This window comes from Mesoplodon mirus (genome assembly GCF_964341445.2).
Source record: "Mesoplodon mirus genome assembly, chromosome: 19".
Classification (NCBI taxonomy): Eukaryota; Metazoa; Chordata; class Mammalia; order Artiodactyla; family Ziphiidae; genus Mesoplodon; species Mesoplodon mirus.
The window spans coordinates 17484321-17508898 of NC_138995.1; the positions used below are offsets into that span (position 1 = coordinate 17484321).

The 24578-nt window shown below is 36.7% G+C and overlaps 1 protein-coding gene across 13 annotated transcripts in view; it reads right to left on the reverse strand.

Moving 5' to 3' along the window:
• Positions 1-667: 667 nt before the first annotated feature.
• The window catches only part of NFAT5 (nuclear factor of activated T cells 5), a 207033-nt gene continuing 183122 nt past the window's right edge, over positions 668-24578 (reverse strand). For 11 of the 13 annotated variants that reach the window (XM_082606980.1, XM_082606977.1, XM_082606971.1 and 8 more), the window contains 5 exons: positions 21397-21480; positions 13172-13320; positions 9840-12357; positions 8938-9181; positions 668-8492 (listed from right to left, as the gene is read on the reverse strand). In XM_082606980.1, coding sequence (XP_082463106.1) covers positions 8946-9181; positions 9840-12357; positions 13172-13320; positions 21397-21480 — 2987 coding nt within the window. In that variant the 3' untranslated portion in view covers positions 668-8492; positions 8938-8945. The remainder of the gene's footprint in view (positions 8493-8937; positions 9182-9839; positions 12358-13171; positions 13321-21396; positions 21481-24578) is intronic. The other 2 variants (XM_082606974.1, XM_082606976.1) reach the window with 1 other exon arrangement.

The window sequence follows — 24578 nt, forward strand, 5'->3', positions numbered from 1 at the left end:
TCAGTCACTTTCACAGAATCAACAGACACTGTCTATATTTGATAAGAAGGTATAAGCATACTGTTTAAAGCAGTGCTTCTGAAGCTTCAGTTGTTTATATATCAAATACATGATATTCATGTATCACCTGTATTAGTATTTATTTAGTATTTCCCCATCGTCTAGTAAGTAGACACATTATATGTTTGTCTAATGTACATACAAACCTTATATATATATGTTTAAAGATAATGTTTACCCATGTATCACCTGAAATCATTTTGGGCACCACTAGTGATATATGTACCACATTCTGATATATATATATATGGAAATAACTTACAGAAAAATAAAAAGAGCTTGCCTCTGGGTGTGGGACTGAGGACTGGAGAGACTTGGTTTTCATCAAAAGTACCTCCATAATACAGGATTTGTCACCACACGTATCTATTGTTTTACTAAACATGAAACGTTTAAACTAAGTAAAACAAACAAAAATTCTATTACACTAAGTCACTTGGTACACTGCCTGGTACAATGTAACTATTCAAAAATATTTCTATATTTCATACCTTTTCCTACTGATTTTTTAAGTTCAATCACATACTCATGTCGCTCAAAACTGACATTCACGGATATGACTTCATTCATAAAATCTGAGGAAAAAAGACAGTTAACTACTACAAAATGAAAACTTTCAATGTTTTATTTTTGACTGCAGCTGTTTACAGAAATATAGTTGCAAGTATACAAATGTTCCAATAGAAGCAAAATATCTTTTTAATATTTAACAAGTTATCACAGATAGCTAAAAACATAGATGCAAATGAAATTCCCTCAGAGAATAAACTGAAAATATCTGGTGTCAGTGCTCTGAAATCCCAACTATGAAAGCCATATACACAAAAATGTAACCCTTACTTACATCATTGCAGGACAATGGAAGAAGGCAGTTCAGTGGTTGATCAGTGTGCTCAAGCAAATAAAATTAAATAAAAAAGTTAAATGGCAGAATGGTAGCTAAACCACTTGAGAACAGGTTAATAACATAACTGTAGTATATTCATTAAAAGACTAAGTAAAAGAAATGAATGAAACAGTAAAAATTGTCCAAAAAAAGTAATAAATACTTGGAGCTTATCAATTCAATGTAAGGGAACAAGGTAAGCAGATACATTCATTAGATCAAAGGAAATTAGCTTAATATCATTGGAATCAGTTTGTCGCTATGAAAGTCATAAACACTTCCATGCAGGACAGTTCTTTATTGGACACAGTCTGATTCCAAAGCCACTCTCAAACATCTGAGATGTGTGTGTGTGTGTGTGTGCTGTCCTGAGGTTCATTAGCTAAAATAATAATAATAATAATAATAATAATACAAACTATTTCAAATCAGGCAAGTTACTTCTGGAAAAAAAAACAAAACAAAACAGGGTGATACGGTTAAACACAGAGCCTTTTAAAGGAAATATTACAAGTTGGAGTTGAACAGAATTGTGGTATGGTATAATGCTTTGGATATACAAATACAGTATGCAATAAAGTGGGGAAGAGGGGAAGGGGAACAAGAAAGGAGGAATGTAGCTAGAGCATCTCCCAACAGCTTGCCTATGTATTTCCAGCACCAAAGTTTGCAGAGTAAGCCACTTGTATTTCCACTGCTCGTTTTAAGCAAAGACAGCAGTGGTGATTTTCATAAAGTGAGTGTACAATTATTTTCATTTTGCAATGTTCACTTTTCTTACATGAGTTTATTATTATTATTATTAATTGGTGATTTGTAAACACCAACAATTATGGAGGTACTGAATTATGCTCAAAATTAATGCTCAAATTAAATAATACAGTGTCTGTTTAACATCGTGTCTGAAGCTTAAGTTCCAAGGATAGTTAAATTCTAGTGCATCAATTCGCATACAAAGCAAGCTATTTTAAAAGAAGATTTATCTGTTAAAAAAAGAAATTAAATAAGGTGCTTTGTTGACCTGGCTAGCTATGTTATTTAATAGCTCAGATACAAATGTAAATATAAGGAATGAGAAATAATTTTGTTCTGAGAGTTGGTCTAGATGGGCCAAAATTGTGGTCTGCTGGTAAAGTAAGAGGCAATGAAAAGAAAGCTTTTATTATCACTGCCCACAATGTATCCATTTTACGGATAAACAGGAGACTTTAGCACCCGTCAATTGTATTAGCTACTTAACTGTCATAATAGTTAAAATAAACACAGAACATTGCACCTCTATATTTAAATCAGTCATTTAATGTAAACTTTTTAGTAAGTGGTATGAAAATGCCAAACTAAGTTAACTGAATTATCAATAACTAGACTAATTGTATATGTACATAAAATATACTGTATTTCTATAGGCAGTACTGAGAATAAATTAGCATTGCCAATAAATGATTATAGATAACCAGGTTAAATTGAATTTACATTAAAAACAATGTATAACTGTGTCTGTTTGAGTGGGAAAAAAAAGCCCTTTCTAGATCTTACTGTATACAGTTTACACCAGTGGTTCTCAAACTTTAGCATGTATCAGAATCACCTGAAAGGCTTGTTAAAAAACAGATTGCTGAGTCCCACTCCAGAGTTTCTGATTCACTATGCCTGGGATAAGGCCCAAGATTTTGCATTTTAAACTAGTTCCCAGGTGATACGGATGTTGGCTGGTGGGCTGAGGACCACACTTTGAGAACCATTGGTTTATACATACTATATATGTAGAAAACTATATACTATAATGCTATTAATATGAAACAAAAAATATAGGAAGAGGGCTGGTTTTAATTAACTCTCAAACATATAATTAGAAAGCTGAACATTTTAATGTTTCTAAAATGATTTTCTGAAGTGTAATAATTTCCCCTTATAGTCAGTTACATTTCAAAGTCTTAAGTCCTACTATACATTTTAGAAAATATTCCCATAACATACCAAGTTGGCTATCCAAAATAAAAAGGGACATAAATATTCTAAACAGTTAAGATATACTCATCAAGAAGGAATCATCACTATACAGCATTCTTGACTTCTTTGGAATGATTAAAGTGCATAATATCATTAGGGTATTGAGAATATTGCATAAAGGTTTGCAGTCTTTAGTGCCACTAACAGTCATGGAAATACTCACATGGGGAAAGCAGCTCTATCCCTAAGCTACTACTCTCCTGACCTGTTTGTTGCTGATGGCTCTTTCTTCAGGCACCACCACTATGGTAAGGAGCTGGAACATAGGCAAAATTAACAAAAAACAGAGGGATACTCAATCCAACTGTATTTGGCTGCAAGGAATTATTTTAGTTCTGGAGGGACTCAGATACAACTTCATTTCCTTTGACACTATTTTTCACAGGCAGATTTCTAAAGTTCTGATGGACAAGAAGTACACTATAATGAATTATTTGACTCTGTATGGTTAGAAAAATTGACATTACTAAGCTTTACCTAAACTATGTGTTAGTGGTTTATTTTCACCCATCTTATAATAAAGATCAGAGAAGGTGCTTCAAACACTACCTTTCTGAAATTTAACTATCCACATTTGTGTACATAGTCTCACATATAGTAAAATTTTCGATAGCATTCAGTTAAGACCTATTATTAGTTGGTCAAGATGAAGACAAATTTAGCTAATTTCTATAAAGGCTAAATAGTATAATTTTGTGATCTTTCACTTAGCCTCCTTCAAAGAAACAATTCTAGCTATGTATCTTTTTTGTTCCTCTTATGCCAAAGGGCGTTAGAAAGTTATGAAGTTGTTTCTATGGTGATCAAAAAATGGAGAAAAGAATGACTAAATAGAAAAAATGAAAGTTGAGACTATTAAAGTCATTTGCAATGTGTTTTTGGCAACAATGAAAAATGAAATTACAAGAAAGGGGCACTAACATGGTAAAAAGGCACTTTTCCATAAGCATTTAATCTAGATATAAAATATTAATTTAAAAAAATTTCCTGAAAGAGAAAATGGAGTAAAAATAGAATTTTATTAATAAGTGAGGCTAGAATGACACAAAAACAAATGAGGATTAAAGAAGTAAGTAGAGTGCTGGGACAATTCACAAATGATATTCTAGGTATTATTCTGATATTTACTATAGTATGAACATTATCTTCATGATTTAGCTCTAGTGACACAAATAAGCAGAGAAGAAAACCTTTTTTTAATACATGTTATGAGATTCTAAAGGTGATGAACTATATACAGTCAGTGTCTCTCTCTCTCTCTCTCTCTCTCTCTCTCTCTCTCTCTCTCTCTCATTAAGGCTCTCCATATAACCAAAGGCATGCAGATATAATGTGGCTGTCTTGGTTAGGGATGAAGCCTGTGGTCATGAAGCAGAGTAAAGCTAACAGATCTCATATAATTTTCAATTAATTAGAAAAAAGTCAACTGGAAAACAGATACTATAACAGAAATTCTCACCAGAAAGATGAAACATTCTCAAATTACTCCTAGTGAATATTTATAAACCATGCTGAATTTGAGATTTTGGTTATTAAAGCATTTAATTTCTGGTCTATAATTGCTGATGCATCTAAACAGACTTCACTTTTCCAAAATAAGCATCTACAATGGCTTAAATGGTCAAAAGGAATTATTATCTTTGTTCTGGAGGGACTCAAATATAACTTCTTTTCTCATTCCCTTTGACACAATTTTTCCTAGGCAGATAAACTGAGGTTCTGATGGGCAAGAAATGCACTATAATGAAATTCCCAACTACAGCATATACAGTATTACAAAAAAAGAAAGGAAGAAAGGTCCCTCATTAATACTGCTTCTATAATAAACAAAGCCCTTCATAAACCTGTTCTAGGGAGACTGGCGAAAACAGATTTGCATTGGTTAGATAACAACATGATACTCTATTTGTAATTAGAGTAAGGTAACATAACATGATAAAGCTCAGAAGCAAAATATGACTTCTAATTATTTTCTCCCATGTTGGTGTGGATATATAATGGAATGACAATAAGGAATAAAACACACACACACACACACACACGCGCACACTCATGCAGACACACAGGTAAGCTCCAAGCATTAATGTGAGTTGTTAAAAGCAAGAACAATTGAATGTAACGATAAAAAGGAATAAAATGTGGTTTATAGTTTATTTAGGTCCTTCTGCCATAAGTAAATTTAATAAATTGTTGTTTCCAAGGCCTCTGTTGGCTCATGGAGTCTCTCCTATATGTAGATATAACTTGTAACAGTAATCTTGAAACTGCATTATTAGCACAAGTATCAACCACTGACCACTAAGCTAACTCTTCAATAAGAAGACGAGTACTTTTTGTAACCAAATAGTATGTTCTGAATGCTATACTTAACATTGACCTTTTAGGGGTAAGGAACATTTAACAATGTAAAAAAAAAAATCCATCATTATTGAATAAGAATATGGTATCTTAGCACAGCCCTTGTACAAATAACCACAAAACTTATGAAAATAAAAATTGGGTTTTCTGCCTCCATCCAATCAAACCACTACAGTTCAGGTGTATGTTCTGTTCTAAACTTAGATATTATAAAACAGAAAATTGGTCCCTGGTGACTTGGCATTGGCAATCAGCATTTTACAATGATAAACTTCTTGCTAAATAACAGAAGTCAGCACCCAAGCCAGTCTTCTTGCCACCACTTTATCCATACAGCAGTGTTAACATTCTAACTGGAACTTGATGAACAAACAGACTTCCTGAGTCTCCTGTGTAATCTCTTGGGAAAAAATTCAGAAAACTCAGAAATAAACTTACAGCATTTTATTTCTACTTCTTATTTTTATACCAGTGGGTTGACATGAGTCAACCCTCTGCAGTTAAGAGTTTTACATTTTAAAACTGAAGCACTGGATTGTGTGGTCCTTCTCATACCCTGAACTATACTGGGTAAATTTTCCTGATGGGGTGGGGAGAGAGAGATATATTGAGGAAAATGCTTTTGGTTTAGAGAATTTATAAAGTAGCTCTGGATATTACAAGATGGGGAAAATGTTATTAAAATTACAAACATGGGTTTTTTTTAGTGTCTTTATAAATAAAAGGCATAGAATACAGAAAGCCAATTAATAATAACAATAACAACAATAATAAAATATTAAATATATAGTGAGCAAAGACTGAATGGCTCATTCTTGTGAAACTCCACTTGACACAACTGCCTGGATGGGTTTCCTTACTCTAACGTTTTGCTGAGTGAAAGATCCAGCGAACACACAGTGAGCTGCCTTTAGCCCACTAATCACATCAAGGAACCACCTGATGGAATGGCCACAGATGAAAAGGTCATTTGTTTCAAAAGATACTTAAATACTCAATAAAGACATAACAAACCCCCCCTCACTTTTATCAGACGCCACGTTGTGGTAGAACATCAGACAAACTCACAAATTTACCACAAAAATGTGTGGCAAAAAAAGAATAGTTTATATATATGTATATATATAAATTTCTATATTTATGCCAATGTACTCACTCAGTACAAATAGCAAAATAGTATACCATTTCCTAAATACAAAATATAGCTTTCCAAAAAAATGAAACACACATTAGATATAAACCATCCAAAACTTGAACGATTGAAAACTGTATTCAAAATTAAATGACCCAGAGTAGGTCTCTTTCTGAAAAGTTCCCTTCATATCGGCAAGAAGCCTGTACTACTGAAAACATAATTCAATGCCTCTCAATCAGAGAGAGAAAGAAAGGGTTGGGGGTGGAAGGAAGAATAAATGAGAACAAAGAGAAAAAACAAATTAAAGAAGAGCACAAAGAACCAAGGAAGACCATCACAAAAAGGGGGAAAAATCTGACTATATAAACAAAACCAACACCACAATTCCACAAAGTTCAGCTAAATGTATCGGATAGAAAAAATAAAAAACAGAATTGTAGCCTTCAACAAACAATTAACAGGCTAATTTTTGTACACTTAAAAAATAAATGAAACGGACAAGAATGCCAAAACATCTTATCTACCTATAGAAGCCACACACAATTTGGCCTTAAACTGTATTAACAGCTTTCTACATGCCAAAAGGAGAGTAAGACATAAGCATGTGTCCAGACAACAGGTTGTAGAGAGAAGCAGGCATCCCATGGGTGGTGAGAACACCCAAATCTGTATAACTAATGCTACAACTGCAAGTTCTGGAGTGTGTTATTTTGCTCTCTATAGATGTAACACAAATTAATTCTTCATATTAAGTCAATGATATGACCCTGTAAAGCCTAAGGCTTGTGGGAACCATCAGATAAGTGACCACTTCAAACTGTAAAGCACTGAGGTGACAAGTGAATTACACTCACTGCAGCTCAGGGAGAAGTGATGTTTCAAGAAATTTTAGTTTGTCTTTTTTTTTTTCAGATTAACATTTACACTGTTTCCTATTAGAGGGAAAAATTTGAAGACTTCAGAACAGCACCGTTCATGGAAAAAAAATGCATTGTTTCTTGTTTCTCAGGAGTCAGCTCCCCTCATTCCTGAAAGGATACCCCCCCGGCCTGTGCTGCAGGAGTTGCTGGGTTACCCCAGATCAAAGTGGTCTTTTCATTTAAGTTACTACAGGATCACAAAGCTAGTAGTATATTACTAATTGTCTAAAATAAAGTGAAGAAGAGGGGAAGAATAGTATCGCTGAACATAAAAAGGGAATACCAGTTCAAGACTGGGATAAGAAGAAAACAGACTTGAATTACTCTGTCAGTTTTAACTACTGTAGGAGGATATCAGAACTTAATTTACCATATATTATCCCCTTCATTTTTAAATAGAGCAAGATGTTTATATTTTTCTATGCACAGTTATGGCTAAAACCCTTAACAGAAACACAGAGAATTAACAACTCTCTGAAAAATAAAATCAATAGCATTCCAGCTGTTCCCAGTTTGTGTGTTGTCTGTGATAGAGTCCTCTTATCTGTGTAGAGCTCTTAATACAGCTTACCTGTCAGAATGTTACCCCTTCAGTTTCTCTATAAAAACAGAATAAAGATTGCTTCACTTTGGCCAATAGCTGTGCTTTTTATATTGAAAAATCACAGCCTAAGTTATGATTTGAACTTTCCTTTTTCAAAAGCCACTACTTGACTAAATGCAGGAAAGAAAATCTGAATGAAGAACAAAAGTAAACATGAAACATGAATTATTTTCTAATAGCAATAATAACTGAGTGATCCAGCTTATCAATTTAAACTGTATTTTTAAAGAAATAATGCCTAGGAAAATAGCAACAATTAATTCTGTCAGCTGGAAACTCAAATAGATTCTCAGTCATCACTGTTATTAGGAATATAAAATAAAAAGATGTTAACAATGGTGGTTAATCACTGCAATAGGCAGCATAGGTGTGCCCTTTTGCAGTCAGAGTAAAATCCATCCATTTATTCAATCACAGTTTTTCATATTTTGTTTTCTTTTTAAAGTAACAGTTCAATAATCCTCATGGAATCACAAGATCTCAGGGTATCTTGAAATCAGGATTTTCTTCATGGAATTTCTAAAAAAAGAAGAGGTTTAATATAACTCAATAGGGAGGGAAAGCCTTTACAAAGTTCCCGTAGCCCTGAATGATCCCAAAGTATATTACAGTACTACAAATGATATTTTATCATATTTATACTGTCAGACGTTTCAGATTCAATATTTATTTCTTGAGGAATGGAGATATGAGACATAATTATATCTGATATATAGTACATTCATCAGATGTTCTGTCATTCCAAGGAAAAGAAGCTTAGAGCCAGAAGGAATGCCCAGTATTAACAATATGACCTAAGCTATCATTCAGAGTAATTTATTTAGGGTAAAAAAGTACCATCTTGTGAGAAAGCCATATTTTAAAAGATCAGAGTCCTAACAGTGTTATTACTTAACTCAAATCTGCTAAGAATAAAATTTATTGATGCTTTTCAACAAGAAAAAAGCCAAAATGCAATACTCACATATCCAGTTAAAAGGAGCCAGTTAAGTTGTTCCCTTGGTTTTGCAATGAAACAAGCAAATCAATCTTTTCAATGTCCTGATTGGTGTTTATAGAGGATGCCAGTGGAGAATTCTCTGGCATTTGCTGAGAAAGAAGTGTTGTCACAGGTGGCTGGCCCTCGTTTTGTGGTTGGCCTGGCTGACTTATGGCCATCAACTGATCTGGCAATGTAGCTGGTCCAGAAGTTAAAAGCTGACTACAGTCTGCAGAGATATTTAAAATAGAGAAGCTATCTGATTAGTTATTTTCTGTTAAGATTCATAAGAAGGTATTTATTAGTGGCTAAGGTAAATTCATTACTGTGTTTGCTCATTATAGAGTTAAAAGCGAGGCACCTGACAGCCTCCAAAAAGGTTTTCATTGAACAGTAGTAGAATTCACCCTAGGTTTCCTCTAAGCAGTATAAAAATACAACAATGCTTAGTTATCACCATAAGTCCTATATAATTTCCTTGCTATATAAACATTTAAAGAAACATGGTTTTCTACCTCCTTGGAAACTACTTACTTTAATTGGCTGAAAAATTTTCTGTCATTCTTACTTCATTTTCCTTTCAAGTTTGTATCTTAAAATGGCAAACACATACATTTATATATGTTACCACATTTAATCCTCCCAATATCCTTTTCAAGTATGTAATATTACCACCACTTTAGATATGGAAACTGAGGCTCATGCAGGTCAAATATCCTGTCTAAGGTCTCAGTCTGTAAGATGTATAGCTGGGATTTGAACTCGATTCTGTCTAACTACAATCCGTGCTCTTAAAACCACTATGTTGTGCTTTCTTCTAGTAATAATAATGTGACCATTTCGACCAATAACATTTAAGAAATGAGAAATTAGAAAGAGTTTCTTACTATTTTGAATGCCAAATAAGAACATTCCTGAAGTCTGCTGAGAAGAGCCAGGAGAATTTTGTAGTTGGTTCATTGTGCCTCCTGTAGTGTTGTGAAATAAAGTAGCCTGTGGTTGAGGTGAAGATGTGGCTCCCTGGATTCCAGGCATGTTGTTCTGAGGGGAATAAAGGGGAGACTGTTGCATGTCTTGTTGGTTTATACTGTTCTGCAATGCAGACATGGATGCTGGAGAAAGGAAGAGTGTTACTTGCTGCTCTTGAGAACTGGGTGACCCTTGGACCAACTGAATCTGAGGAGAGCTATGGAACAAGGAGGTCTGTGATGATTCGGACTGGGCAGGACCTGGGTTCTGAAGTGAGGAAACTGTGGGCTGGTTCTGAAATTGCATGGGCTGCTGTTCTTGATTCATTGGGGCCATATTATTTTGTTGATGAAAAATTGACTGGTTCTGCTGCTCTTGATTAGCCATTGGATTTTGACTCGGGTTGAATATCATGTTTGGTGGTGGCTGCTTTTGAGATGCCATTGGAGCCATGGTATTCTGATTGCTGAATAAAATGCTCTGCTGCTGCTGCTGCTGCTGCTGCTGCTGCTGCTGCTGCTGCTGCTGCTGCTGCTGCTGCTGCTGCTCCTGGGATGCAGAGTTACTCTGGATGGCAACCATTGAGTGCTGTGACTGGAAGATTGTTCCTTGTTGGTTTTGAGGCATTGGATTAGGAGGAAGGGAGCCCAAGGAAACCTGAGGCTGAAACAGACCTTGCTGGGAGGGCTGTGCCTGTTCTTGGGAAAGCATAGGGGTCTGGATGTGTGGTATTGGAGTCTGCTGTTGGAATGCAGCTTGCTGCTCAGTGTTTGATGTTGACTGAAGTGGAGAAATTGAATTCTGAGCTGCAAAAAATGAAATCTGTTCTTCTTGGGCTACTGTGTTAGTTTGAAGATTATTCATTGGACTCTGGGAAAGAAATATGTTGGCTGACTGCTGGTCTTGAGGAACAGAAGAGCCCTGTAGCACAGCCATGGTATTTTGAGAGTGAAACATTGGAGGCTGCATTTGTTCAGAGGAGGTTGTAGAAGTCTGACTGTGGACAATAGGACTTGGACTATGAAAAATAGAACCTTGAGTTTCCTGGGAAAGGTTCTGAGCATCAGCAATAGGATTCTGAGGATGAAAGAGTTGAGCCTGTGAATGAGAAGACTGCGGCAAAAAATTCCCTGATTGGAGCGACATCATCTCATTACCTTGCTGGAATAAACCATTACCTTGCTGCGGGGTACCATTATTTTGAACGCTTATCATACTTTTCGTAGATGAAAAAAGGCTAACTTGAGGTTGACTGTCCCCACTATGTTGCATTTGGACCATGGTCTGAAAGACACTGTTCTGAATCTGTTTTGCTTGTGCTCCAGTTTCTTCTCCATCTGCTGAACTTGATGTCTGAAACATGGTGGTGCCAGGAGTTGCAACCTGCTGTGTGGTGGTTGTAGCAGTTTCATTTCCAGAAACTGCAGGAGGAGAAGAAAACAATTCACATTGCATTTGCATGTCCTCATTGGCTGATAACGCACTCATCATATGAGAAGTCTGCTGGTATACTGGAGACTGCTGAAGGTTTCCATTTGCTGAAGCAGTTGAAGGAAATAGCTCTGACTGAATCTGGGCAGCTGCCTGGCAGATACTCTGTTGCATCTCTATCACCATTGCAGCTGATGATTCCATCACTTGCTGTTGCTGTTGTTGCTGTTGTTGATTAGATAATGTGTTTTCATTCTGTGGGTGAACACTTTCAGCTCTTCCAGCTATTAAATTATCTGGTCTGGTATGGACTGCTGGCTCTGTTGAGGAAAACATTCCAGGGCTTACGCTATTTTGAATTTGACTGACTTGTTGAAAAATGTCTGCACTAAGCTGTTCTTGAACATTCTCATTACCATCTGGAGCAGAAAATAAAACTGAAGATAACTGTTGTTGTGCCTCTAAAACTTGTTGGACCAAGTCAACATTTCCATTGCTGCCACTAGTAGTACTGCCTGTAAAACTTCCAGCCTGCAGCTGTTGAATTGTATTCTGTAGCTGCTGACTCACACTATTTGGTGATGGGAAAATATTTGATGAAATCTGCTGCTGTAAAGTCTGTGCTTGTTCTTGTAGTGGTGACTGCTGCTGTTGCTGTGACGCCTCAGTCAGGTGTGACAAATTAACCACTGTACCATCTGACTGTAATACCTCTCTAGACTGAGTTTCTCTTGTCTGAAACTGTGTAGCCTGCTGCAGTAGTGCATCACTGTTGGGCAGCTGACTAGAAGCAGAAACTGCTGGAAAGGTACCAGGCTGTGAAATGTCCTGTGTTTGGATAGTTGTCAGGGTCTCTGGGTTGTATGCCTTGGGCTGAATCTGTTGCTGCTTTTCGTTTTCAGAAGGTAAGTGGGAAGATGATGATGATGATGAAAAAGACCCATTTCCGGCTATGTTAGAGATATTTTCTAATGTTTGTTGAGTGGATCCAACTGTCTTTGTAGTCTAAAAAATAAAAATCGCCAAATAACATGTACATATAAATATTAAATGAGCTCATATAATACTTCAAAAATTATTATTATTATAAAAACATATGCAGGGCCAATTTTCCCCTCTATATTATTATTTGGAAAACAGGTGTAAGACTGTGATTCTCAGTGATAACATTATGTCTTACTGTCATCGGCATTTTTAAATAAGTATTATAAGCAAAGATAGTCAAACAAGTAGAAGTAGAAGAATAATCAGCTGCTGGAGAGTAAGAACATAATAATTCTATGGTTGATGAATTAATAGCCAATTTAAAAATATCTCCATTTGTAGATCACTGGTAACATTGTTGGGAGGGGGGAACAAAGGTAAAATGGAAAAGGAGTTATAGGAAAAGACTGAGGGAGAAAAGGAAATAAAATGTCTCTAGTTTTGAAAATGCTAAAACCAGTACTTTCATTAATACCACACATCACAAAAGTCTAGCTAATGTATTAGTTCCTCCCTTGTCAAAAATGTATATTAGCATATAGCTGATTCACTTTGTGATACAGCAGAAACTAACACACCATTGTAAAGCAATTATACTCCAATAAAGATGTTAAAAAAATGTATACTGGAAGTTGCTTTGCAGGCTATTTTATTTGAATATAAAATCATTTACTCTGCAAAGCAAAATTCATTAAGTAAATCCAAAGAGAAACAGATATAAAAGAAATAGGAGAAGTAAAAAGCATAAATATGGGGAAAAGAAATCAAACTACTCAAAATATAGCAATTTTTATATTTGAGGTTAACATGTAGGGCACTAGTCAATACAGCTCACCTTAAAAATAGGGGAAGATCTTTTCTCTGCTGTTACTTCCATTGGAGTAACATCTTCACTCTTAATCACACTGCTTGATATGAGTGGAGTGATCAGAGCATTAGGAAGAATATTTACCTTATCTAAGTTACATCCAGCAGTTTTCATTGCTGCACAAACATCAAAAAAAGAAAGAAAAGTTTAAAATCACTGAAATCATCAACTATTTCATTATACTGTGCGTTGACATTAGTCATGATTTAAATGTCTATTTTTTGATGCTATGATGGTAGCATGAGATACAAAACTGGTGTGTCAAACTGTGCCCTCTTTTTTTTTTTTTCTTGGTCGTGCTGCGCGGCATGTGGGATCTTAGTTCCCTGACCAGGGATTGAACTCACGCCCCTTGGCGGTGAGAGCGCGGAGTCCTAACCACTGGACCACCAGGGAATTCTTTGCCTTCCCTCTTTTAAAGTAGCAGTGCCCTGAGGACTCCTGGTAAGAGCCTGAGACTATGAGTTAAATATCAACAAGTGAGCATTTCAGTTATCAAGTGATACTCCCCAGCAGCCTTCCAAGGTGCCCTGAATTAATACACTGCTTAACATGACCATAATATATTATAGGATACAGCTTGGAAATCTCCAGGAGGTTCAAGCTACTCAATTACAACTGTTATGTTCTCCTCTTAGTAACTGACTGCCTGGCAGTATAAAGCCAAACTTTTTAAAGGCCATAGGATTGTCTGAACATTTCTTTCCTCAACAAAACTCAAGCTTCTCATTAAAAGATGTCACCAATTAACCAAACAGATTTCACTTTTCTAAATTAATGACTTAGAAAATTTGAATTTGCCAAGTTGACACATGGACACATTTCTCTTTTAGAGAGTACTTAAATTTCTGAAAAGAAAAAATTTTAAGTCCTATTTTAGGTATACCAATTAAATTTCCAAATCAAAACCAGCAAGTATTTTTCTACTTCCATTTTCAGAAGTAGTTATAGATTAACAACCAAGGAAAGGTAATACATAGCAGATAGGTAAGTTCTACCACTTCATTGTAACTATTTTTCCCTCTTGATTCTCTTTCTTCTGTCTATTTAAGTCTGCCATTGGCACTTAGTGGAGCATACTGATAATCACTAATGGCAGTCTTCTAAACTGAACACATAGCCAAATTCTGATCTAAAAGTTTACCACTACTTTGAGACCCTGTGTAAAGAAATATAGATTCCCCAGAAGGCTCAGCTGTTAAACTTCTTTTTTTATTGAATTATAATTAACATACAATATTATATTAGCCTTAGGTGTACAACATAGTGATTTGGTATTTTTATACATAGATTTCTTAATTTGATATTGAGAAGAAATCCTGGCTACAAAGAGGGTTTTAAAATGAGCAGGATAGTTATCTTTGTAAATATTTTGATTTAAAAATATTTGAAACCTTCTAGTCTCTATTCAGCTTGTCTCACAGCCAGCTGGCTAGAAACAATTCCTATGGAAATTGATTATACTGGGGGAGGGAAAAGTGCCCATTTAACTTTCAATATTCTATGCTTTATTACTCTAAGAAATGAATTATTTACTCATGAGTTCTCTGGACCTATTTTCACCTAGATACTACCAATACCAATATGATTCAACTCACAATCCAATTCTGTCTGAGACAAAGCTTCAGATCATACACAGGGCAGGCATTTAGAAGTAATTCAGGCCCACCCCACAAGACAATCTGAAAGACCATTAGTGTTGTCTTATGTTGATCCTGTAATATCAACTGCTATTCTTGCTTCTGAATTCTATTAGAATGTGGGTTCCATGAAGGCAGAGATTTTGTTGTTGTTGACTGATGCATAGTAGGTAATCAATAAATATTTGTTGAATGAATGAATTTTACTTTTCCTTTATCATAGTCAATTTAGTTTGTTGTGGACTATTTGGTTAATCTTATAGTGTTACATATTTTCATTAACGATATTTCTGGCCTAAAAATTTTCAGTATCTAAAAACAAGTTTATATTACATTTCAATTAGACACTGCATATAAATATCCATTGACAAACAAATGCATCACCTACACAGTTACTGCTTAACAGATCTATATGCATATTTGCCCCAAATTTATTTAGGGAATAATTCTCTCCCTCTCCCTTCCCCTCCCTCTCTCTCTGTCCCTCTCTCTGTCCCTCTCTCTGTCTCTCTGTCTCTCTGTCTCTGTCTCTGTCTCTGTCTCTGTCTCTCTCTCTCTCTCTCTTGCGCGCGCGACCTCACTGCATGGCTTGTGGGATCTTAGTTCCCTGACCAGAGATCAAACCCTGGCCCACGGCAATGGAAGCCCAAGTCCTAACCACTGGACAGCCAGGGAATTCCCAGAGAATAATTCTTATTCGTGTGATTTTTCTTCTTCTGGAAAGTGAGAATAGGTGGAATAAGTTGAGCAGGAGTCTTTTACTTCTCCTAAGGAGACTATTCACAAATAGGTATGTCTACTAGCGTAGACAAACAAGGAAAGGACTTTTTGTCTAATGCTCACTCAAAGATACAAGTCTTTCTATGGCCATATACACAAAGTCTTTGTATGGCCAATGATAATTTAGTTTTCTGAGCCCTATTCTGGTCTGCTTGTTGTGTTAGCTTTGCATGAGCTCCAGCTGTAATCCTGCTGGTGCTGCCTGCACGAGTGGAAGGTGCTTCCCTGGGCTGCCTGGTGTCATCAGGTGGGGATAAGGGGTGCTGGACCTGCAGGAGGGAAAACCTTTCTCCTGGTATGTTCTCTGGTCTCCTGGTACTAATGGGGTTCCCATTATATCACTGTTGGTGCTGCTGGGGAAGGGAAGCAACTACATGGGCTGTCTTTTGCCACTGGGTACAAGGTTAAGAACTGTGGGGTCTGGGCTGCATAGCTCTCTGCCACTGGGTAGAGGTTTGGGAGACCCTGATCTAGTTTACCTTCTGCCCCTGGATTGCCTTCTGCCATTGGATGGAGGGTTGGGAGACACTTGGTCTGGATCTTACTATGGCCCTGGTGGAGGGCCAGGTGCTGCCAAGTCTAGTTCTCTCTCCACTCTTGGGGGAAGGATAGAGATACACAGGGCCTACTGGTACCACCAGTGCAGGTGGAGGGGGCCTGTGTGCTGCTGCCTGCTGTGGGGTGGAGGATGGGTTGGCCCCTGGGTTCTGCCCTTGCCACTCCTGCAGACATACTGACCTGCTGCTGCTGGCACATACGAGTCCTGTGTTTTGGGCCTCCTGGTTCCACTGTTGGCAGATCAGGTCCATTACTAGTTGGCAGATGTGGGGAATGGGGTGGTCTAACCCTTCCAAATTCTGCTGTTGCTATTGCAGGTTTGGGTAGGGGATGGGTTGGCCCCCAAACACTGCTAATGGGTCAGCTGCTGTCACTTGGTACTAGTCATCCCACTAAGTCTCTACTGGGCTTTCCCTTTCCTGATCTTTTGGCCAAAGAGAACAGGCTTTTCATGCTTATTTATAGATTTATTATTTTGTCTATGCCTGTTGCCAGTTCTGAGTTGCAAATGCTGCCCAACTCAGATAAATGGGAGATAAAAAGAAAACCAGTTAACTCACTTGGTGGTGTTCTGTAAGTTCTAAGGTCTTTAGCCAGTCCTATTCCTTCTTTCTATATTTCAAAGTCATTTTATACTGCTGAATATTTCCAAGGTATTAAGTAGATTTAGAAAGAAGGAACAGGGAAAAGTGAGTCTATACTATCTCCCCCCCAACCCCCTCAGGAAAAAACAGCTTTATTTGGACTGAGAATTGGAGATGAGAGGAGGACCTGAGAGAGCATACTGAGCTAAGGAGTAGAGATTAGTTTCCAAAATGGCAGTCAGAGCTCATCAGCCAAATGGGCTCCACTTCCCAGCAGCCTTGCAGTAAGTGCAATTAATAAAAGGCCTGCTGGAAAATGTTTATTTGCCACTAAATCACCCAAGCATGCCACAATTACAAGAAAGGTACAGGTTGTTTGTTTTTTGTTTTCCATAATTAAATTTCCACAGCATCTCCCCAATCAAAAGTATTACAAAAAGAAGTAAAAAATCACATTTTACAGATCTTAGACTTGTCTTCAGCATTTTGCTCAAATTTCACCATCTTCAAAAAGCAAAACTCTTGGGCCTCCCTGGTGGCGCAGTGGTTGAGAGTCCGCCTGCCGATGCAGGGGATACGGGTTCGTGCCCCGGTCTGGGAGGATCCCATATGCCGCGGAGCGGCTGGGCCCGTGAGCCATGGCCGCTGAGCCTGTGCGTCCGGAGCCTGTGCTCCGCAACGGGAGAGGCCACAACAGTGAGAGGCCCGCATACAGCAAAAAAAAAAAAAAAAAAAAAAAAAAAAGCAAAACTCTTGTAAAACTCATCAGCTAAAAGTTCTATCCAAGCAGTGAGAATACGGCCTTTGCTAGCCCATGGCAATTCTTTTCCCATTTTCCCTAGCCAGTTAGGGTTGAAAAGCAGAGTGAGGCTCAGATTGCAGGGGTGGGGAGGGGAGAGTCAAGGGCTAATCTCCCCCAGTACAAGATGGCATCTGAAGCTTGACGGGAGAGCACAACTGGAGGGACTTGAGGGAAGGGTCCAGGCCCTGTATTCAGTCAGAGTCACTGCTGGAAGAGGAGGAGGAGGAGGAGGAGAAGGAGGAGGAGGAGGAGGAGGAGGAGGAGGAGGAGGAGGAGGAGGAGGAGGAGAAGGAGGAGGAGGAGGAGGAGGCGGAGGCGAAATGCTTGTGGTGTTTGTGCTTATTTTTGTGAGCTTTCTTCATTTCCTTCCGCATCTTCTTGTCGATCACCATTCCTGGTCCTACCATGCCAGGAGCCAAAGGATTCACAGGATGCATGCCAAGGGAAGGTGGTGGGTATGCAGGGGGGTAAGGACCTGAGGGTTAGCATCCTGGATATGTGGTTGTGGCACAGGATGACAGGTCCACTAGGGGGAAAAGCTGGATTCCCCTGGGGTGATCCTGGGGGAGTGGGAAAGGGGCCTGGTGGAAAGGTAGGGTTGGCAGGTGGTGGATGGGCAGGATTGCAACCTCCAGGGTACCCGATGTTAGGGGGTATGGATTTGGCCCTGGCTGCCCAGCATTGGGATTCCACACGTTCAGGTGTTTCCTCCAATCCAGGAATGGAGAAAGAAGGAAACTGAGGAATCCAGATGTCCCATCACCTTTACACCACCGCCTGGGCTAAGTCTACACTATCTTTTCTCAGAACCCACAACTGTATCTTAGCGGACTTGCAAATAATACTAAATGGCTTTTAGTATCTTTTCTTCCTACATTTTCACTATGTATTTAATGAGCCCTTACAAAGTTCCAGGCACTGTTCTAGGTTATGAGGATCCAGTGATGAATAAGATGGATAAAGCCCTACTACCTGGAGGTTACATTTTAGTGAAGGAGGAAAAACATACAAACAAGTAAAGTCTGTACTACCTAGAAGTAGGGGGAGAAGTTTTAGGCCAATTCAGAAAATCCAGAAAGTAAATTATTATTTTTTATTTTGGCCATGCCGCATGGTCTGCGAGATCTTAGTTCCCTGACCAGCGAATCAAACCTGGCCCCTCGGCAGTGAAAGCGTGGAGTCCTAACCACTGGACCACCAGGGAATTCCCCAGAAAGTAAATTAGACAGACATATTTAACCATCCCAATATCAATTTGAATTTATGAAGAATACTGTTTTGGAAACTTAGAGCAATCTTTGCTAAGTTTGTTGTCATCAAGCAGCACTTAGGTCATATACAAATACATTTGGTTAAAATACAAATTAAGATTTATAAGGGATGGAAATAAAAGAGTAAAAAGAATATAGAGTTTTGGGGGAAATCTAAGTTGCAACCTCTGTTAGTTATTAGCTGTGTGACCTTGAGCAAATCACTTAACTTCTCTAAATTTTGGTTTATTTACCTGTAAAATGAGATTGAACTATATTATCTCTATGATTCCTACAAGCTCCTAAAACTTTTCACATAATTGCAACCAGTTAGAGAAAAACATATGCTGGCAACTATTTTTTCACATTCATCCAATTAACCACTCTTTACAAAGCTAAAACTGAGAGACTGCACATCAATACTCTATCCCTGGGTCCTAAAACTGCATCACAGAGTTTTTGAATGATCTATCTAGAATTTTCACTTACATCTTCCTGTACGTATATAGGTATAGAAAACTTTCTGGAAGCTGTTAACAATAGTTTACACTGTACACTTTATCTTATTTAATTTGTATTACTTTTGTGTTAATATATACACAGTTGGGTAAAACTGAAAAATGAATCATGATGCTTTACCACTAGCCTTAATATCTCACTGAGCAGTTGTGCAGTTATCCCCCTTACTCTCCACCTCCCCCTGCAAACCCTCTCCAAGGAATGAGAAACTTGTTGCAGAGTGAAAGCTTTCAATGTCTGGCCATAATGTCATATTTATGTATCAAGTTCTAAATCTTACTGTAATTGATGGCTATTTTAAAGAATGTTATGTGGAGGGTTATGCCATAACACAAATTTAAAAGTCATTTATGTTGCTCAGTCTTCATCATTAAAGCATACCTAATTAAATCTCTCAAAGGGCACCTGGGCATTATACCAAAGCTCTGATTTCAAGGAATCACAAAAATAAGCTATTTGTCAAGGGAAATTCCTAGTTGAAAGCTATTGTTGGTTTAACTGATCAGGAATCTCCAATTAATGATACTGTATTTAAAAATGACAAATGAAAAATTTTAACTGATAAGATAGTTTAGTATTCAATTTAATTTTATATCTTCATAAAATTATTTTACATGATTTCAGTTGATAAAATTGTCAAAATAAGAAGGTCTGAATTGTGAAAAATAATAATATGTGTATGTGTGTTTCTTACCTGTTTTTTAGGCTTGTAAGATTTTGATCAAATGACTAAATCATTTTATTACCGAAAATTAAACATAGCATTTAAAACCTTTTAACCTTCACTATGAGAAATTTCATACTGGATTACATTAGTGTCCCACCAGCCTGATACTCTATGAAAGAAGCATGAAGGAATTTTTGGAGAAAAGCAGGAACACATCAAAGTTGGCAAAGGACAGACCACAAATGTCCCTGACTTTCTTTAATGATTGATTAATTATGGTATTATTCATCTAATAAACATCGTTTGAATTATTATTGCTTAGATGTTACCTTATACACTAAAGCTCGACCTATCTTTTTAAATTCCTCTATGGAATCTTGATTTCCTCATCTGTGAAATGACAATCATAAATTTCCTATCTCATAGATTTTAGCAGATTAAATGAGATAATGCTGGTAAAGAGTGTGGAATGCTGCCTAGCATTTAATATATGTTTGAGAAACATTAGCCATGGTTATCCCTAGCAGAGACTTGTAAATTTTCCTGTAGTTAAATCAGATAATCATGCACTTACTTGTGCATAATTCCTAATTAATCTATCTTGGAACTGTTGATAGAAATTATAATGGCAAGCTATACTAAACTGAATATATATATGAATGCTGTATTTTATTATGACAATAGGGAAAAAAATCCACTGTATTTGATAAAATGTATTAAGCATATTATGCCCCTTAAAACTATAAGTATACAAAATTTTAAAATTTAATTTAACTCATATGAATTTCATGGCAGAAAAATATAAGTAAAAGCTAGAACTACAGGAATAAATCAATGGCCATTATGCAATTGACATCTTCATATGTAATGGCACAAAAGCATCATAACTGAGAAACACATTATAACATCCTGAAGATATCTTCATTTTCTGTTTGGAAATAATGGTGTCAGAAGAAAGAATGGTACCTAAAAAACCTAAAGCAACTTTTTCAAATGCCAATAGTTTCTATTTTGCTCTCTTTAGTCTCAATGTCAAGTACTACTCTTGTTGGCAGCAAGAAGCTTTATAAAGCTGCTTTATATACATTATTGTATTCTATATATACTTTTAAGATTTTTAATATTAGGGAATAAAAAAACAAAAAACAAAAACTCCTCTACTCCAACACATGTCAAAAAAAAAAAAGTTGTTTATATGGTAAATGAAGGGAAACATCAAGTTGGGAAGCACGTCTCTGCATTCAGTAAAGTCAAACAAATATTTATTTTACAATATGGAAGATAACCTGCAAAGTGTTCCAAGTACACAAGAGAAAATAAAATAGTAAGGTTTGCTAGAGAAAATATATAGCATCACTAATTTACAATTTTTGAGCAGAATTAACTTGGTACCTTTCATGGCCTCTTCGAAAGAGCAAGGTCTTGCCGGACTGGATATTTCCTTCTTCACGTTTACATTCAAAGCAGCAGCTGCTGCTATTAAGACAAACAAAAAGGATTAATGTATTTATTTAAACTTATCCTAACAAAACGTGTATCTTAAAATTCTTTAACTGGAATATCTTCTCACAAAGCACTATTAAATCATTTGTTTAGCAGAAATTCTAGGTTCTGATGAGTTTTTATAATCACCAGTCTACGCTCTAAAATGCACCTGTCTCCCAGTGGGCAGAAGCATATGCTTACTTATTAAAACAAAATAAAAACAACCGCAACTTCAAAAATTCTTTCTTGTAACAGTATACATATTTATATGAGATGAGTAGAAGACTGATAGGAGATTTTTTTAACTTACCAAATATACTGTAACACTAGCATGAAAAAAAAATTCACCATTTACCTACATAAATGATTTATTTAAAATAATACTGATTCACAGTCAATTGAGTTAAATATTTTAAAAAACTGTGATGAATATACAAAACCTATAACATTATGATTATTCTTTTTAGCAAGCCTTAGAAAATATAATCTTTGCTATTATTAAAGGAGAATTACTACACTACTATAGCCATACATATCAAGTACATCTACTATGAAAACTTTAAATTTAATGAGCGTGAGAGTAGAGATCAGTTCTGAATGGTAAAGTTAAATAAATTCCAAATAAACAGGTTTTTACTTAAAATGACTGTATAATAATCTAATTTAAATAGATGTTAATTTCTATTTTTTCTATTTTCATTTTATTTAATTTATTTATTTTATTTATTCCCTAATTTATTCAAAATGGGAATTGAGTGAACTTATTTTCAATTTATTCTTCACATGACAACGCAAAATGATGGTTATAGAGAATATAAAGAGATAGTTAACTGTGAATAAAGAGACAAAATGTACACATCTCGTAAGAATGAAGTTAAAAAATTTATCTAGAAAGGGCTTCCCTGGTGGCGCAGTGGTTGAGAGTCCGCCTGCCGAAGCAGGGGACGCGGGTTCGTGCCCCGGTCCGGGAGGATCCCACATGCCGCGGAGCGGCTGGGCCCGTGAGCCATGGCCGCTGAGCCTGAGCATCCGGAGCCTGTGCTCCACAACGGGAGAGGCCACAACAGTGAGAGGCCCGCGTACCGCAAAAAAACAAAAAAACAAAACAACAACAACAACAACAAAAATTTATCTAAGGGCTTTCCTGGTGGCACAGTGGTTAAGAGTCGGCCTGCCGATGCAGGGGACACTGGTTCGTGCCCTGGTCCAGGAAGATCCCACATGCCGCAGAGCAGCTAGGCCCGTGAGCCATGGCCGCTGAGCCTTTGTGTCTGGAGCCTGTGCTCCGCAACGGGAGAGGCCACAACAGTGAGAGGCCCGCGTACCGCAAAAAAAAAAAAAAAATTTATCTAAGCATGCTGCGCTGCACATGAGGTCCAACAAATGATAATTTGAATGAACTATCAATTGAATGAAATTATCAATTGAATAGAATTGATGAGAAAAAAAATCCATAGACAATTTTAAAGCATAATATTAATTCTAACAATTACAGATTTAAAAATGGAAACTAATCTTTGAAAAATTTTTAAATTTCTACTTTTAAAACAAGTTTTAGTCATTTGTCTTTAGAGCAACAAAAAATTATGAATAAATATTTTATCCTCCATTTATTATAGCAATTACTACTGCAGAGTCACTGCAAAAAATAACTATGGAGATTTCTGTGTCTTAATAGACGGAAGTAAAACAAATTAATGGCTAAGCAATGCTTCAGTGACTAACTGGCAATGTAACAAAGGTTTTACGACTCTGCAAAGTAAGTGCCTAAGAGCATGTACATGCAATGTATTTTTGGCAGTATAGACTCAGAAGGCTTTAGAGGGGCTTGTGTCTGGCAGAGCATGCGAAGCCAGCCAGTTTATATACACTTGAGCCCCTGCCCCAATCCTACTTTTAGACCGTGTCCCAAGTATACAAGATCCCCAAATTTTCTGCACAACTACTCTATAGACCATGTGTGAAATCTTAGGCCTATAGGGTGAACAGAGCTTACGAGCACTGGCCAGTGCATCAGGGCCCTCAAGGTAGAGGATGGAGCCAGGAGAGGGAAAAGAAGGGTGCCAGCCTGGGGATTCCTCTTTCTTCATGTTGTCATATCCCAGTTTGGACCTCCAAGCAGTTTGAAAATCCTCAATTCGAATCTGGCCTTCCAGGTTATTATGAAGGTATTTTGGTCAAATTAGGAGGATAGAATATACTTTATTTAATTATTTGTTATTTTTATCTATAACTTTTAAATATTTAGACGAAATGGTGTAGCAGTTGCCATTTCTACTCTTGACTCACAAAAATTATGCTGGGCCTTGTTCTAGCTGTTACAATTACTATACACCACTGACTATTCAAATGTTTAACCACAGTCCCTGGATGAATCACAAAAGCAATTCGTTTATCATAATGAGACAGTGCAAATTTTCTATAACCAAGTTTTCCTGAAATCATATTCTCTCACATGAACACCTAAAAAGATGCTCACATTTTATAAAATATAAAAAAGTGAAATTGTGGGAAGATTCTTTAATTAGCTATATCATAAAGGCAGAAACTGAAGCATTGGATCTCACTATAAAATTTGCATATTATATATTTATTCAATTAAGAGTTTCTGAGGGCGACTGCTATCTATGATATATACAGTACAAGGGGGAAATACTTAAAAGAATAAACGTATGTTAGTGATTGCCTAAATGTGGCTAAATATAGCCAATTAGTGTAGGCTTTAAAACAGAACACTTAAAAGCTGTTTTATTTGGCAATTTATTAAAGGGAAATTTTTAATAATCAGCATTCATCACTAAGAAATGAAGATTCATAGTGCTGATGCTAAGCACTTCAAAGTCCTGAAGTTCTTTATTATTGATCATAAAACCAAACAAAAACAACAAAACCTCAGTATTTTCAGGATGACGAAAACTTTAAGGCTATTCACACACACACACACACACACACACACACACACACACACACACACTTCTTTCTTCCCTTCCCACACAAATATATTAATTACTGTATGCCATTTTTCTCCCCCTATGAGCAAACTCCTCCTCACATAAATACTAAATGTTAATATTTAGTAACTAGCAGTT